A 17,907-nucleotide genomic window follows, 5' to 3' on the forward strand; every position below is an offset into this window, starting at 1 on the left:
ATGACGTATACAACAATGTGCACTTTTTACCTTGACGTTCTTCTCATTCACAGGCAGAAATTACTCAGTGAGAGCAGTGAGTTAGTGATGATATAAGATATTTTGTACATTTTCATAATATTATAAATATTGTGGTTATGTAAATATTATCTACAACATAACATGTAATTGTGATATTTATCCTCTTGCATGACAGAAAGGGGATCCGGATAATGACTGAAATTAATCGATGATGTCCCACCTACCTATGACATGTAGTATGTAACTGGACCATACTCCAACAATATTATAGGTATAGCACGACGAGACACTTTTGGAACATTACGTCGACAGTCAGCAAAGTAACGTCCGATAAAAAAACGGCTGACCAGTCGACTCTCATGTTATGGGAGTAACTGTACCAGTACATATAACGTGTTACTTCGTATCATCAAAGATTTATATGAGATAAATTCGAAATCCTTGGTATCACACATAGAAATATGTCAATGTATATATTGTATTGTTGGACCCAGATGTACATGTTTTGTTTTTTTTTACATACAGCTGTACATGCATGATTGTCTTATCAACTCTCATATACAAATGTATGACTGTCTGTTATCAACTCTCATATACAACAAGGACGTATATGAAAACGGGTCTCAATATTAATAATAATACTTATAAATCCTTGTATACAATATTAGCTTAGAATTTTGCATTTCATTTGTAAACATGTAAATTGCATTAATTTATTGCACAACTACATGTAGCATTGCTTAGCATTTACTGTACAGTACTAGTACTGTACAAATGTATATGTATTCTACGTTATCTATGCATTTGTATGTTATGTACATGTTTGTGCAGTAAAAGATGTTTATAATATAACTACAATAAATAATATACACACACATCAGACCTTCATCAATATAAATGTGAATGGTTGTATGTACATGCATACTAGCTGTAGCTGTAACATTAATTCAATTCCCTGCCAATTAATGTTCCTATTTATGTATGATAATAAAATGATATATTTTGTAATATGTGTAAGTTTTTATAATTGTTGCATTACATACCTGATAAAATAATAACTTTACGTAATGCTAACCATTTGATAAAAGAAAAGGAAAATTTATTTGCATTTTAATATGAAAAGGTTTCAAAATGAAATGAAATAAATCTAGAATCTCATCCGCAAAACAGTATTATGATTTTGTTACCACATGCAACCAGAACATGAATAATTCACTGTACATGTACCTGTAATTCATGTATCTCGATCAGCTACAATGCATTTTCGAATTTCATATTTGAATTTAAAGTTACTCCTTTCATTTTTCCAGATGAAGTATGCATGGACTGAAGAATGGAAGAAGGAGAATTTTCTAATATTGAAGATGAACTTGAAAATGTCAAGAAGGGAGACACCATTCTGCATCTTAATTACAAAGGACTGAAAAGTCTTCCACCATGTTTGCTGACAGATATTTGCTACAGAAATCTGAAGATTATTTATGCTAAGAGGAACCGTCTTATGTGTTTGGTAAAAAAATAAATAAATAAATGTGGTACATGTGCATGCATACAGTATATATGCCATATGTGCAATATATTTTGTTGTGAAAAGAAATGAAAATGTTATCATGACTTTATAGTGATAGAGATCGACTCTTTGGTCACAACGATAAATTGTACATGAAAGTTTTCCCCAACCAGGATCGGATCTATATATATCCCTTTATTCTCTTCACTAACTTAGGTATACATTTACATGCACAAAAAAATATCTTTAATTAAAGGAATTGCCTAAACAGAAACAGCTTTTAATTCTTAAATGGAAATGCAAAACATGCATGATTGATGTATAATATTGTAAAAGTTAATACTATACACTTAATTATCATCACCTTTTGAACAATCTGAATGAATCTTTATTATTACTAATAGTACATGTAACATACTAGATTACACAGTGAATCTTGCATTTGTTTGGTGTACGTTGTTTCCTCACTTTTATTGAGGAAATGTAGTGGTTCTTTCATAAATTAATGAATTAATTAAAACTTTATTTTAATTTACATGTTCTGATTATTCTTGAATCAGTCATGCTATTAACTGCCTGATTTTGTTAAAAAGATAGTCGCTATATGTACTGTATGTGTCATTATTCAATTATCTCCCCTTCGAATACCAATAATGTTTTATTTATTTAGAACTTTTAATAAAAGTTTGGTAAATAAAGTTCTCAGTCAATGCTTTAAAATGTTTTTGAATAAAATGTATTAATTTTTGTTGTCATACATATGTATCTATAAAAATATTTCAGATTAGGGTAGAAATGTGTATAAAACATTTTTGACATTCTACCCAATATTTACTTTCAGCCAGAATACTTGAATCAGCTTTTTAATTTGGTTGAGTTGTAAGTATATGCTTATATTTGAAAACATAACTATTAGTAAGCTTATATTGTGATATTTTTAAGGATATCTTTATTTTGATAACTACCAATGATATGCTTGAATATCAATTTGAAGAATAAAATTGAAAAAGCATCAGGTTATAATCTAACAAGGGCCATTTTTAACAAATAATTAATCTGAAATAACATTGTAAAATTAAAAAAGTCATTGTCTTTAAATAGGTTCAAATCTTTTTCTTATACATGTAACTTTGTTGTTTCAGATATTTGCCAAGCAACAATATCAAGACTATACCAGATGGTAAGAGTTATTCCATTTTGTTTAGATACAGTATAAGCATGGTATATTTATTAATTCTGTATGCTCAATGTACTACCACATTGTGGTACCGTATTCGACCCATTAAGTACCCCTGTCGATATATAAGCAACCTCTACTCCTTTTTGAGGTCTGAATTTCACTTAAAATACAAACTAAAACTATGAAAACTGTCTTTCTTTCTCTATTTGATTTCTTTTGTAAATTCATTAATTGGCTTACACTGTGCAGTATTGTTGTGAAAGATTAGCCCAAATCTAGTCTTATTTTATGCCCCCTCATTTTTCATTTTTAACTGCCTTGGATAATTATTGGATTAAATACATAATTCAAAATGAGTTTAAGAAATTTAAAGCACTTATAAATATTGAATTAAAAACTGAAAAGGGTACATACAATGTAGTAGTCACTGTTTTGCATCACTCTTGGAATTGATTTTGCAGGCAGTACATTTCAGATATATGTAACTTAAATTTTATCAGGAATGCTAATTGGTAAATGTATGTTTATATTAATACAAAAGAGTATTCGGTCTTTGTATATAACAAAGTTACCCCACTTGCAGGTATAGGTACCATTGTGACGTCATTGTTTTGTGAGCAAAAATTATGTCATTGAAAAGTGTGTTGTTAAGCTCACAAACACACGTCATCACTTGTAATCAGTACCTACATGTACCCACAAGGGATATGCAAAGACGGAATATCTAATTGATAATCTGCAAAAAAGAATGGTACACCTGTGGTCCAGTAGATACATATACTCCTTAACTATAATGATTCTCATATTCTTTTTTCTAGGGATCTGTGATTTAAGGAACCTAGAATCCTTAAACCTGTGTGATAATGAGTTGAATCATTTACCTGCTGTTATTGGCAAGTTAAAAAAACTACAGAAACTACAAGTCTCCGTAAATAAGCTTAAATGTCTACTGTCATGTAAGTAAATGAATTAAAAAATAGAAAGTCATGCTAGTTAATGGTCATTTCTCCTCAGTCTGCTAGTGTAACCATGTTTTTGGGCCTAATAATTTTTTATTTAAAATTATTGTACTTTTGTCTTTTTAAAAACAAGTAAACTGATTGAAAGTGTTGTTAGACTTTAAAGCAGTATCCTTATCTATTATATATATAGAGATGTATTAAATATTTAAATGTTTGTCTTCACAACGTCAAAATGTTAATAAAATTGATGTCATATAATTATAAAAGCAGGATTCATGAATATTTTTAAATCATTTCAAAGTTTATATTGAGAGATAGATGAAAATAAATTTGAATTATAAGTATTCTTTAGCTAATACAAAAATGTCTTTCAATATTTTCTTTCTTTAAACAAGGTATTGGAGATCTGTGTAATCTGAAGACATTAGAGCTGATGAGGAATGACCTGTCCACTTTACCGGTCAGTTTGTGTCAATGTGAGAGGCTAGAGACTCTAAACTTAGACTACAACAGATTGACCACTCTTCCTCGTCATTTCTGGAGATTGACAAGCTTGTCGGAACTCTCAGTCTGCGGAAACAACTTGATCAATTTACCACAAAGTAATATTCTAAAGCCAAGTCTGTACTAGGTATTGGGGGATAAGCTTTAGGGTGTCAATTTAAAAAAAAAACATTTTGAAAATGAAAATATAAGTTTGTAATGTATTTTCCCTGAACAATGAAAAGTAACAATTCAAATAATCTTTACCAAAACAATTGTTTGATTTAAGCCAATTGAGTATTAAAAAAGACTATTATGTAAAAACTATATTTAATAAGTTCTCAATCCCTGTCATCATTATAATTAATTACTGATCATGTAATTTATATTATAATCTAATACATGGACAGTATTTTGCATGAAATACTTTTAGGTGCCAGATTTACACTAAAACAGATATATTATATGCATGTAGTTTTTTTTTTCTGAAAAGTGAAAATATCATCTTTACATCTTATAAATAATTATTAGATAATCTCCTGACCATTAAAACACAATGACATGTGAATTGAAAGTTCTAAAAGTATTTGGTAAGTCCTCAGAATTCCTTATTGCAACCCATAGAATCACGTAATTAACACTAAAGATAGAAGAAAAATATTGAATTCTACTTATCTTGCAATATTCCAACACGATTCTATTGCTGTCAGACATTATAACATTATAATATACAGTGTATATAATCAATGACATGTTTCTTGTATAAATTTTATGTTATGAATTTCAACACTTTCCTGATGTCCAGGACTTTCACTAAAGTGCATATTTGCTAAACTTTGATGGTTTGTTGTACGTAGCTCTGTTGGTTTGTTACAGCCTGTTTTTTTTGTACAAGCTCTGTTAGTTTGTTACAGCCTGTTTGCTGTATAAGCTCTGTTGGTTTGTTACAGCCTGTTTGCTGTATAAGCTCCGTTGGTTTGTTACAGCCTGTTTGCTGTATAAGCTCTGTTGGTTTGTTACAGCCTGTTTGCTGTATAAGCTCTGTTGGTTTGTTACAGCCTGTTTGCTGCATAAGCTCTGTTGGTTTGTTACAACCTGTTTGCTGAATAAGCTCTGTTGGTTTGTTACAGCCTGTTTGCTGTATAAGCTCTGTTGGTTTGTTACAGCCTGTTTGCTGTATAAGCTCTGTTGGTTTGTTACAGCCTGTTTGCTGTATAAGCTCTGTTGGTTTGTTACAGCCTGTTTGCTGTATAAGCTCTGTTGGTTTGTTACAGCCTGTTTGCTGTATAAGCTCTGTTGGTTTGTTACAGCCTGTTTGCTGTATAAGCTCTGTTGGTTTGTTACAGCCTGTTTGCTGCATAAGCTCCGTTGATTTGTTACAGCCTGTTTGCTGCATAAGATCCGTTGGTTTGTTACAGCCTGTTTGCTTATAAGCTTTGTTGGTTTGTTACAGCATGTTTGCTGTATAAGCTCTGTTGGTTTGTTACAGCCTGTTTGCTGTATAAGCTCTGTATGTTTGTTACAGCCTGTTTGCTTATAAGCTCTGTGGGTTTGTTACAGCATGTTTGCTGTATAAGCTCTGTTATTTTGTTAAAGCCTGTTTGCTGTATAAGCTCTGTTGGTTTGTTATAGCTTGTTTGCTGTATAAGCTCTGTTGGTTTGTTACAGCCTGTTTGCTGTATAAGCTCTGTTAGTTTGTTACAGCCTGTTTACTGTATAAGCTCTCTTAATTTGTTACAGCCTGTTTCTGTAAAAGCTCTCTTAGTTTGTTACAGCCTGTTTGCTGAATAAGCTCTGTTGGTTTGTTACTGCCTGTTTGCTGTATAAGCTCTGTTGGTTTGTTACAGCCTGTTTGCTGCATAAGCTCCGTTGATTTGTTACAGCCTGTTTGCTGCATAAGATCCGTTGGTTTGTTACAGCCTGTTTGCTTATAAGCTTTGTTGGTTTGTTACAGCATGTTTGCTGTATAAGCTCTGTTGGTTTGTTACAGCCTGTTTGCTTATAAGCTTTGTTGGTTTGTTACAGCATGTTTGCTGTATAAGCTCTGTTGGTTTGTTACAGCCTGTTTGCTGTATAAGCTCTGTTGGTTTGTTACAGCCTGTTTGCTGTATAAGCTCTGTTGGTTTGTTACAGCCTGTTTGCTGCATAAGCTCCGTTTATTTGTTACAGCCTGTTTGCTTATAAGCTCTGTTGGTTTGTTACAGCATGTTTGCTGTATAAGCTCTGTTATTTTGTTAAAGCCTGTTTGCTTATAAGCTTTGTTGGTTTGTTACAGTATGTTTGCTGTATAAGCTCTGTTGGTTTGTTAAAGCCTGTTTGCTGTATAAGCTCTGTTGGTTTGTTACAGCCTGTTTGCTTATAAGCTCTGTGGGTTTGTTACAGCATGTTTGCTGTATAAGCTCTGTTGGTTTGTTACAGCCTGTTTGCTGTATAAGCTCTGTTGGTTTGTTACAGCCTGTTTGCTGTATAAGTAAGCTCTGTTGGTTTGTTACAGCCTGTTTGCTGCATAAGCTCCGTTGGCTTGTTACAGCATGTTTAATGCATAATCTCTGTTGGTTTGTTACAACCTGTTTGCTGAATAAGCTCTGTTGGTTTGTTACAGCTTGTTTGCTGTATAAGCTCTGTTGGTTTGTTACAGCATGTTTGCTGTATAATTTCTGTTGGTTTGTTTCAGCCTGTTTGCTATATAAGCTCTGTTAGTTTGTTATAGCTTGTTTGCTGTATAAGCTCTGTTGGTTTGTTACAGCCTGTTTGCTGTATAAGCTCTGTTGGTTTGTTACAGCCTGTTTGCTGTATAAGCTCTGTTGGTTTGTTACAGCCTGTTTGCTGTATAAGCTCTGTTGGTTTGTTACAGCCTGTTTGCTGCATAAGCTCCGTTGATTTGTTACAGCCTGTTTGCTGCATAAGATCCGTTGGTTTGTTACAGCCTGTTTGCTTATAAGCTTTGTTGGTTTGTTACATCATGTTTGCTGTATAAGCTCTGTTGGTTTGTTAAAGCCTGTTTGCTGTATAAGCTCTGTTGGTTTGTTACAGCCTGTTTGCTTATAAGCTCTGTGGGTTTGTTACAGCATGTTTGCTGTATAAGCTCTGTTATTTTGTTAAAGCCTGTTTGCTGTATAAGCTCTGTTGTTGTTTGTTATAGCTTGTTTGCTGTATAAGCTCTGTTGGTTTGTTACAGCCTGTTTGCTGTATAAGCTCTCTTAATTTGTTACAGCCTGTTTCTGTATAAGCTCTCTTAGTTTTGTTACAGCCTGTTTGCTGTATAAGCTCTGTTGGTTTGTTACAGCCTGTTTGCTGTATAAGCTCTGTTGGTTTGTTACAGCCTGTTTGCTGTATAAGCTCTCTTAGTTTGTTACAGCCTGTTTGCTGTATAAGCTCTGTTGGTGTGTAACAGCCTGTTTGCTGTATAAACTCTGTTTGTGTGTTACAGCCTTTGCCAGTAAAGGATCCTCCAGTAATCTGCGATGTCTGTTCGTGGACAAGAACCCAGCTCTTCATGTTCTTCCTTTGTCGCTGATACATGTAGATATTGGAAATTTTCAGAGGTAGGAGTTAAATGAAACCAGGGTCTGAATGATTTCTACTACAGTCAAATATATAAAGACCAATCAAAGAGACAAGACAAAGGGTTTTCATAACAAAATGGTCATTATTTATACATATGTATAGTAAATTGTGTTGAAATTAACTGTTTGGAGCCCTAAGAAAATTGTCTTAGTAGGCAGCTACTCTTTGAGGAAGCGGTTAATTGTTACTAAGGCAGGTTTCACTGTTAAAAACATATGCTGAAAATATAATATTATAATATTTTGTTACACTGCAAGAGTAAGGTTAATTGCTACAATAATATATTTGTTTGTTTGTTTGTTTGATTAATTAACGTCCTATCAACAGCTATGGTCATGTAAGGACAGCCTTCCATGCATGCAGTGTGTTGCGTGTTACTGTTGTACGAGGTGCGTGTTTTTTTGGAGATATTCATGTATATTCATGTTGTGTCTTCTTGTATAGTGGAACTGTTGCCCTTGTTATCTAACAATTAAAGGATTGTTATATTGCATTTATTGGAGATATAAATGCAATCTGGGTGGCAGATTAATAGAATAGCGCCCGTTAGGGCAAAATGGCAAAATGTAAATATAGTGCTATATCACTGAAGCATGCCGCCGAAGACACCAAGCAACACACCCACCTGGTCACATTATACTGACAACGGGCGAACCAGTCATCACACTCCCTGTATTCTGAGCGCTAAGCAAGAGCAGAAACTACCACTTTTATTGACTATTGTGTCTCGGCCAGGGGACAGAACCCAAAGCCTTCCTCACAGGGGCGAACACTCAACTCAAGGCCAAAAGTGAGGCATGCTAAGGGAGGCATAAGGAAAGATAAAGTCAGTTAGGAAGAAGAGAAAAGATAAGATCCTAAATTTAGTCGCCTTTTACGATCATGCAATAGGGGCAGCAGGTACAATTCAAACGCCCTACCTACAGGGCCAACAATAGTATACTTTTTGAATTGTGCTAATTATTGCCATAAATACAATGGTATACTTTTTGAATTTATGGCAATAATTAGCACCCTGATAACTCATATCTGTATCAGATTCTGTAATAATACAAAAATGATAAAATAAAAACTATCACCAAACTTTTAGTTTGTAAATTACATTATTGAATAATATATTATTTTACATGGAAGTATGTACATAATCATGTAATAGCACAAGAATGATAGAATTGAAAGTGCCGGTGTAGCATGGTATTTTGAATCATGGTAAATACCATACTACACCGGTAATAGTTGGAGTCATGTAATCACTGACTCACTACTAAAATCAAATGAAGTAGATAAGTTATATGATAGAGTTCATGTGATAACAAAAGTCTCAGCCAACAATTACTAGATTATCTCCCCCTTGCTTGAAACTTGCATGCACATTCAGAAAGTGTGTAGAAACTAAAACCATACACCAAGTCATATGTTTTTAATTTTACTATAGTTCTATCAATATAAATTAATTTCATATGTTACATTCATTCCTATTGGTTAAAGCTTTTAGGTTATTTTTCCATAGAATGAAAGAATTGCACAGTCATTGGACAAACTGAACTAATAGATAACAAATCAAAGCGCCACGATCAGGTTTGTAATATCGTAAATGTAAGGAAAAGAACAGGAATTTATGCCTTTTGGTACCTCATTGAATCATTCAAATTTAATTATAAGCATTGTTCTCTCTAATGGACATCCTTGGGTCTATGAAGAATGTCCTTCCCTTTTTTTGTCTATGACTTCATAAACCCAAAACATATTGAGAATAATGCTTAAATAGATTGCAGATAGCAAGTTTGTTCCGATTCTTTTAAGTGGCGTTTCTATTTTCAGTTGTCGTAGGAATGACCCTCTTGGAGTGTTGCCAGGTGCAGTTGAGCTTGTGGTGCCTTATAAGGAGATATTGGTTCCCATAGTAATGCCTCCAGAAGTCAGGAATATCACTACCCCATGGAAAAGTGTCCCATCCTTACAGGAGCTTGGTCTTAGAGCAACTGGGGCATTAAGGTCAAAGTTCATGGGTAAGTTCATTTCTGTGACATGTGATGATAAGGTGTTGAATATATATCATTGATGATGTTTTCAAAATATATACAGAGGAATATCTTTATTTCCGAAAAAGTTACACCAACCCTGTCTTTGAATGTTTTAATCTAATTAAAAAAGATAATACTTTTATGGTATAAATATAAAAAAAATCTGTATTTTATTCTTTATAATAAGTCTTCTTATGCTTTAAATATGTATTTGCAGCAACTATTCGTCTAAAATCTCTTTTGTAACTGAAATTGGGACTTTCAGATAAAAAATTTCACTTATCCACTTAACAATTTAACAATAACAAAATATCATACATTAATATTTGAAGTGTATTTATTTCCACTTTTTAAAAAGTAAGTATGATTTTTTTTCTCTTTTTTGTATTGACTTGTTATTTTTGTTATGCGTATAATTATTATTATTCATTTTGAATACTTTTACAATTGCTATTCATAATGCAAAAATTCTTGTTTATAGTTGCAAATGCAGAGCATGTACTAAGGTGAATTTTAAAATTTGCTGTTTCAGATTTTAAAGATTTTGATGAAATGCTGGATTCTCTACCATGTAACCTGAAATCCCTTTTACTTGATCCGACGGCTTTTTGTCAGTCATGTCTCCAAGAAGTGTATGTGTCAGCCCTGCCAGAAGTAGTTCTGGACCAATCCATATTTTATTTAGGGTTTTGCTGTTCTGTTAAGTGTGCTGTACAGATTAGCTTGATGTACTCCACAAACTTTGGAATTAACATTGTGTATCCTTTATGCATGCCTGTCATCTAGTCCAATCAAAATAAGGGGAAAAGAATCAACAAATGCTTCATATTTGGAAGAATATAGAGATTAGTCATTATGAAATCAAAAAGGCCAAATATATAGGATATATATTATTGGCATATAGGGCCTTTTTTGTAATACGAATAATATATACCCTAGCTCAGGAGACACGAGTGTATTGCATTAGACCAGCCAGTATCACACATGTAGATATGAAAGAAATAGTGTTATACAGTCGTTTTCCATCCTGTCCGATACCGTCCAGTTATAATAGGATGGAGACAATCTGTGTAAGAATTGTATCCAGCAGGGTTGCCACCCTCCAGACATTATTTCCAGGTATACAGATCTAGTTTTTAGATAGTTATTGCTACAGTATTTATATTTCTTTATTATTATAAATACTAACATCTCCATTGTGGTTCTTTTCTTTAATGTACATATGTGTATTAATATTTTCACTGAGTATTTTAAAATAAACTTTTTTGTCTGATCTAGACTTTACAATGTATCTATTCATTCATTGTAGAAAAGTTATCGTGTCAGAGTGTACATACAGTACTATGATTTATCACGGGCATTTGCAGACTTAAACATTAATTTGACAGAATATCTCGGTTATATACATGTACATGCACATTACTATGGACTTCAGAGGATACTACGAAGACATCTTTTATAATACAATATTTATTAATACAAAAATGTGTGCCTGTGTTCTTTACATATATTGCATATTAAATTAAATGATTTAGTAACAAGATATTTTACAATAAAGATTAGAATATATTATTATATTTATTTGATATGTATCATGCACTTTAAATCTGATTATATTGCCCAACTATAATTCCCATGTATTTTTATTTCGTTATTTATAACTTGTTATAATTTTCATGACATATGAGAATATATATTGTTCATGGTGCTTTCAATTCTCAATTATTTCACAATGCTGCAAATATATTATTTTTGTAATCTATTGTGAAATGTAACGGTTTTCTAATTTATTATAATAAAATGTACATGCATTGAACAATGTTGAACTGTATTTCTTTAGTCTTTGATTGGTTTCATTATGCCCACAACACCCCACACACCCATCGATTTTAAACAGATAATTCATTGTTTGGTTCTGTTTATTATAATTACGTCCTATTAGGGTCATTTAAGTACGACCTCCTTTGTGTGTGGCATCGTGTTTGTAGAAGTGCGAGATCCGTGTTCTGGGAAACTGGTACATGTATATTCGTTTTTGTGTCTTCATGTACGGTGGGACTTTTCATAGTGCATGATGTTGTCTATTTATTTAACAATTAAAGGATTGTTAGATTGCATTTATTGGAGATAAAAATGCAATCTGGGTGGCAGATAAATATTCATAGCGCCCTAACTGGCGCTATTATATTTATCTGCCACCCAGATTGCATTTTTATCTCCAATAAATGCAATCTAACAATCCTTTAATTCTTATATTTACATTTTACTTTCTAGTTCAAAGTAAAAACATAATTTAGATGCGGCGAACATTTGAATTTCCCGCTTCAGCTATTTAACCTCAACAGCCAAGTTCAATATAATAAAAAATAGTCCCTATGAAAAATTGAAAAGATAACAAAATTTCAATGTTTTCAATATTTTTTCACTTTACTTTCAATTATCCAGACATTTAAAAATATTTTTTTATAAGTTTCATAACCAAAATGGTTCATTCAACTATAATGTCAATTATCCCGCACGGACTAACCACATGTGTTCGTTTCTAATATAAATATAAGTATAATACTGGGTCAGTATTATACTTATATTAGAAACGAACACCTGTGGACTAACTTGGTGTCAGTAAACAAGACTCGCATTCATTTATGTAAATATTAGTACACCAAGTCTCGGCTGCAATTATTGGCTCATAATGCAGATCACGATTAACATTAGAGTAATTGGAGTTGCAGTGGCAAAATATAAATATAAATGAATAATAGATACGCTTTGAATTTCCATTATTCCAACTGTCTAATTCACGGTCTTATGAGGTTTAGACTTCTATATATCCATTTGAAGAAACCCGAGTCAAAAATCCTTGAGTAAGTTACAATGCAACATGGCCCATAATGAACAAAAATTGTTAGTTTAGTCTAAACATATGTACAATAGGATTGGGCACACGTTTTCCAACTTATATTAAGCCATTTCCATACAATAAAAAATTGTTATTGCCTAAATTTTGAGTTCTTCAGGGTGCCTTCCTATGGCTATTAGTCTTCTTGTAATTGACATGCACATAAGATAAGTATTTTGACAATTGTCAAAGAAACAGATCTAATATGAAAATTGACGGCATACATACATGAGATTTATACCTAACATGTACTATAGATACTCGTGTAATTTGCGCACTTTTTTATGGTTACGCAAATTACGTTGGTAGAGGTTTCAAAAAAATTACGGGAGAAACGTTTATGTCGAGGTACCGCTCTGTTTAAATGGTAGCCTTTTATATAGTGAACGCACTGGAAATAACTTATTCCTATTGCAATTGAGTATCCCTATATATATAGCACCAAAGATCCACGAAAAACAGCCACTTAAGCTGGATACAACTTCCTTTCCCAGGGGTTCCGATCACTTACGATCTCTACACACCCCTGGACTATCTCATAGTAAAACTGGAGGCAACAGAATAGAACAGGTAATTTAGTCATTTGATGTACATCAAAAGAGCCGTATAACGGTACACTGTGGTTGACTGTGTGGCTTAGATGTTAGGCGTCGCTCTCTCTGTAGTCTTCAAAGGAAATCTTTGCTAGCCTGTGATTGGTCAAATGTTTTCCGCTGAGCTGCCTTCAATTTCACTATGAGATAGTCCAGGGGTGTAGAGATCGTAAAGTGATCGGAAGCCCTGGAAAAACAGCCACTTAAGCTGGATACAACTTCCTTTCCATTCAGTTATGATTCGTAAGACATATTTCACGTACATATACAGTAACAAATAACAATATGTCATGTGTAATCGTTTCTTTTTATCCATAAGATATTTTAAGACGGGTTTAACGTTTTGATTACTTTCCTGATTTATAAACGAAAGTCCAAAAAGGCGATTTAGTGAAAAACAAATGTACATGTACATATACATGTAATATTTCGAAAAAGGCGAAAAAATGTCATGTAAATATCCAAGCAGAAAATTGATTGGATAAAACAGTTCAGAATCGCAATGCAAAATGCACCAATGCGAAAATACGAGACCTGACAGAGCTATTTTGATATTGTGTTGGAGTGTTTGAAGAAACGGGGAGATTTATAACACAAATAACACTTGCTACAGTTACATGGAAATGTCCAGGGTACGGTGCATTCATTGTCTTATTGAGATTGTCGTTATTGGTGATACAGCATACCATTTTCTACATTGAAGCGAACAATTTTTCTCCATTTAAATTGCAACGGCAACCATGTATGTGACGTAGTTTCTCCCCCGTGTAATGACCATAATGTAAAAGCCACTGAATTTCAAAGCTTATTTATATAAAATCGATTAATTTCTTTCCCGGCGGGCAACACACACATAGACCACTTTTAGACACGATTGGACACTCTGTCTTGACGGGAAGGTTTCGTCCCTTGGTCAAGGCACACACTAGTCTATCAAAGTGGTTGTTTCAGCTCCTAATTCAATAGCGTTCAACATGAACGGAAAGGAGACGACTGGTTTGTCAATAGCCAGTTAGCTGCGATGACGTAGCTCTGAACGAAAGACGGAAGATTTCTGACAGATGGTCGTTGCCGGGAACAGCGTGGGAACATAGTGGAGGCAGGGTATGATTATTCGTTCTAGTAGCCATGTATATATGTGACCGGATGGGGCATATTGTTAAGTGTATTTGGGAGTACACTTCTGATAACACTATACAATCGACCATATTTATAACCTTTAAAAGACGACAAAACTAACTAACATAAGACTTCCAAAACACAGACTTGACACACACAATGGCAACCTATCGTATACGCCGGAGACCGTGTGTAAATAATGATATTAGCTGTTATTAATAAGTTTTAGGTTTTTTGATCGCTAAGCATGATCAACCAACCAATCAGAGAACCAGTCGAACATTTGAATAATCTAAAGAAACCATATTAAATACAACGTGGACAAATTTTTCGATATCAGGGTGACATGTGGGATATCATAACTCTCAAAAGTACAAACCACATCGTTCTTTTCTCATTTAATTACCTTTGGTGTTCTTAATCACATTAAAAACCAATTTCCAAGTGATTTCAAAGTATGTAGTGCACCGTGGTGACGTGTATGTATGTCTAGCTATAATGACATGTATGTGGCCTTGACCTCAAAGCAGACGTCCAAACATTTACACAATACTACCTTTTATGGTTCCAGTTAAACTGTTTAATGTATCGGCGACTGCCTATTGAGTTATAAATGGGTAGACATATCGGTGTAATATTTGTTTTATGCCACACAGATACTCCAACAGAGTCTGAACAGGGCTGAGGAGGAGGGGGGTTGTTTACAAAATATTGAGGGCACCTTTCTCCCCCCTACCCCATCGCGTTTTATCTTCCTACGCCACTAATGAAGATAATAAGATGAAAATAAATTTGGAGCATTACGTTGTGTAACGTATATATATCCGAGAGATAGAATGATACCTCTTCAATTTAAGCCCAGGAGTTTTCAGACTTCTGTTCCTATTCTATCAGAGTTTTAGAGTGTAGATAGTATACATGTAGTATTGATTATTAGGGAATTATCATAAGATGATGGACTATTCAAAGCCTATGGTCCGTGATGAAAGTCTTACTCCATTTAATGTATACAACAAACACATATTTATAATTAGTTAGATTATTGCTCTTATTTCGGCCATTTATTATCTGTTAAATGGCATCATTCACTTCAAGAATTTTTTGAGTTTCCCCTTTACACAAACAGATCGCATCCATGTTTTTTATGAAGCAAAGCTAACATATTATACATAGTCTTGGTAAATAAAATGTGTTCCCGAAGCCCTTCAGTTTTTCTATATATTTTTCAATATTGTTCAATAACACATTGAAACTTTGAATCTATTCAAGTGTAGTAAATCATACTACTTACTTTTAATGTAAAGTTGCTTAGAGGACTTTCTAAAAACATCAGAGGTCAAAGTTTAACAGCGAATAATATTCATATTTAAAAGCAATGTCGCTGATAATATAAGGTGTAATTTATTTCAACAGATCTTTGCCTAAGTATGTGGACTTAAATATCGCTGGCTTGGCTTCATTTGTTTGTTTGTTTGACAAATTAACGTACTATTAATAGCCAGGGTCATGTAAAAACGGCCTCTCATGTATGCGATGTGTATTGTGTATGTAGTGCAAGTTGGATGTTTTGGGAGACTGCGGTATATTCGTGTTGTGTCTTCTTGTTTAGTGGAACTGTTGCCAATTTTATAATGCTATATCACTGAAGCATGCTGCTGAAGACACCAAGCAACACACCTCACCCGGTCATATTAGACTGACAAGGGGCGAACTAATCGTTTTCCTGGCTCTTGGGTCTCACATGACCCTGGCTGTTAAATGACGTTAATTTAAAAAAAAAACAAAGTAATATGTTGTGATGCGTTCTCGGTCTTTTTATAAAAGTGGTAGATATCCTCCTTTTGTTCATAAAATCATCAAAATGTGATGTTTAATTAAATATTCCTTCTTTCTATGATTACTTAATGCTATTCAAATCGATTTTCGTCCGTGGTCCGTCCTACCGTTCGCCCATTAAAAATTCAAGTAATCACCATATCTCTGAAAGTACTTAAGGGATTATTCTCAAATTTCATATGTAGGTTCCCCTTGGGTCTTTGTTGTGCATATTGCGTTTTGGGATCGATCGGTCAACAAGATGGCCGCCAAGCAGCCTTCTTGGAAACTGATAGTTAAAGTTTGTTATCGCTATTTCTCAGAAAGTACTGAAGAGATCACCCTCCAATTTCATATGTAGGTTCCCCTAGGGCCTTAGTTGTGCATATTGCGTTGCGGGATCGATCGGTCAACAAGATGGCCGCCAGGCAGCCATTTTGGATTTTGATAGTTAAAAATTGTTATCGCTATTGCACAGAAAGTATTGAAGGGGTCGTTCTTAAATTTAATATGTATGTCCCCTATAGGGCCCTAGTTGTGGATATTGTGTTTTGAGACCGATCAGTCAACAAGATTGCCCCCATGCCGACATCTTGGATTTTGATATTTAAAGAATGATATCGCTATTTCTCAGAAAGTATTGATGGGATCATTCTCAAATTTCATACATATGTTTCCCTAAGGCCTTAGTTGTGCATAATGCATTTTCGGACCAATCGGTCAACACGATGGCCGCCAGGCCGCCATCTTGGATTTTAGTAGTTGAAGTTTGAAAAGTAGAAAGGGATCGATCTGTCGATCTGTCACTATTTGGTTGGCGCCAAGATTCCTCTGTGATCTCTTGTTATAGTTATAAAATATCCTATGGGATCGTTTTTTACGATTTCACTTAAAAAACACAATTATCATGAATAAACATTGTACTTAAACAGTAAACCACTCCTGTTTCCATGATTTATTGTAGTAATAGCACGGTGAAATGACTAGATTGCACCATGGATGTAACGGGATATATTTTCGACATAAAAGAAAAACTCTTCATCAATACACTTGATATGGTTATGACTTTATTTATTACATTCAGTAGTGTCAGTAGATTGCGTTCCAGTTGCCGAAAATACATATAGTCGACTTTTATTGATTGATTAAGACTTTTATTGATTGATTATGATTAAAGTGTCGGCATTGCTAAGAGGTGGGTAAATGTTTACACAGATTTAAACAAAACCAACGCAAAAGTGTAGAGAACTACTTTCTTCCAAAAGTCATGACCTAAAGTCTGAATTCGAACACGTGTACTATATAAAACCATTGCTATTTTGGCGTGATCATATCTTTAAAATTGATTTTTAATAAATTACGCAATGATGAATTAGCAAACATTTATAATAACTCATAATAACGAAATTATACTAGAAGGATATTAATTTTGAACAAAACATCCTTGCAAATTAGGGGACTTAATGTAACATCTGATCTTAACTACATTGTACCTGCCACATTTGACATGGGAGGTTCTGGGTTCTACATGATAAAAACTATTTTCTGTTCCTGCTTAGTGTTCAGAGTAATAAGGCGAGTATTGTTAGTATTATGTAATCGAATGGTGTGTGTTGTTTAGTGTCATTTGGAAATATGCTTCAGTAAAATAGCACGATTGGTAGGCTCTGGGTTATGTCTTCTGGTCGAGACGCACCTAATTCAATAAAAGTTCTCAGCATACCGGGAGTGGGA

General features: G+C 33.8%; 1 protein-coding gene across 5 annotated transcripts; it reads left to right on the forward strand.

The window, feature by feature from the left end:
• The first annotated feature begins 5 nt into the window (after nucleotides 1-5).
• Nucleotides 6-11,565, forward strand: LOC138333545 (leucine-rich repeat-containing protein 28-like). 5 transcript variants are annotated; one of them, XM_069281991.1, is made up of 9 exons: nucleotides 6-80; nucleotides 1,332-1,531; nucleotides 2,373-2,410; nucleotides 2,674-2,711; nucleotides 3,530-3,667; nucleotides 4,069-4,275; nucleotides 7,587-7,701; nucleotides 9,545-9,732; nucleotides 10,280-11,565. In XM_069281991.1, exons 2-9 carry the CDS (start codon nucleotides 1,355-1,357, stop codon nucleotides 10,531-10,533), a joined length of 1,155 nt encoding a protein of 384 aa, XP_069138092.1. In that variant the 5' UTR covers nucleotides 6-80; nucleotides 1,332-1,354; the 3' UTR covers nucleotides 10,534-11,565. The 5 variants fall into 5 exon arrangements, with proteins under 5 accessions (XP_069138092.1, XP_069138093.1, XP_069138090.1 ...); XM_069281992.1 differs by having other exon boundaries at nucleotides 18-76; XM_069281989.1 differs by having other exon boundaries at nucleotides 27-292.
• Nucleotides 11,566-17,907: the final 6,342 nt, after the last annotated feature.

This window comes from Argopecten irradians, chromosome 10 (genome assembly GCF_041381155.1).
Source record: "Argopecten irradians isolate NY chromosome 10, Ai_NY, whole genome shotgun sequence".
Lineage (NCBI taxonomy): Eukaryota > Metazoa > Mollusca > Bivalvia > Pectinida > Pectinidae > Argopecten > Argopecten irradians.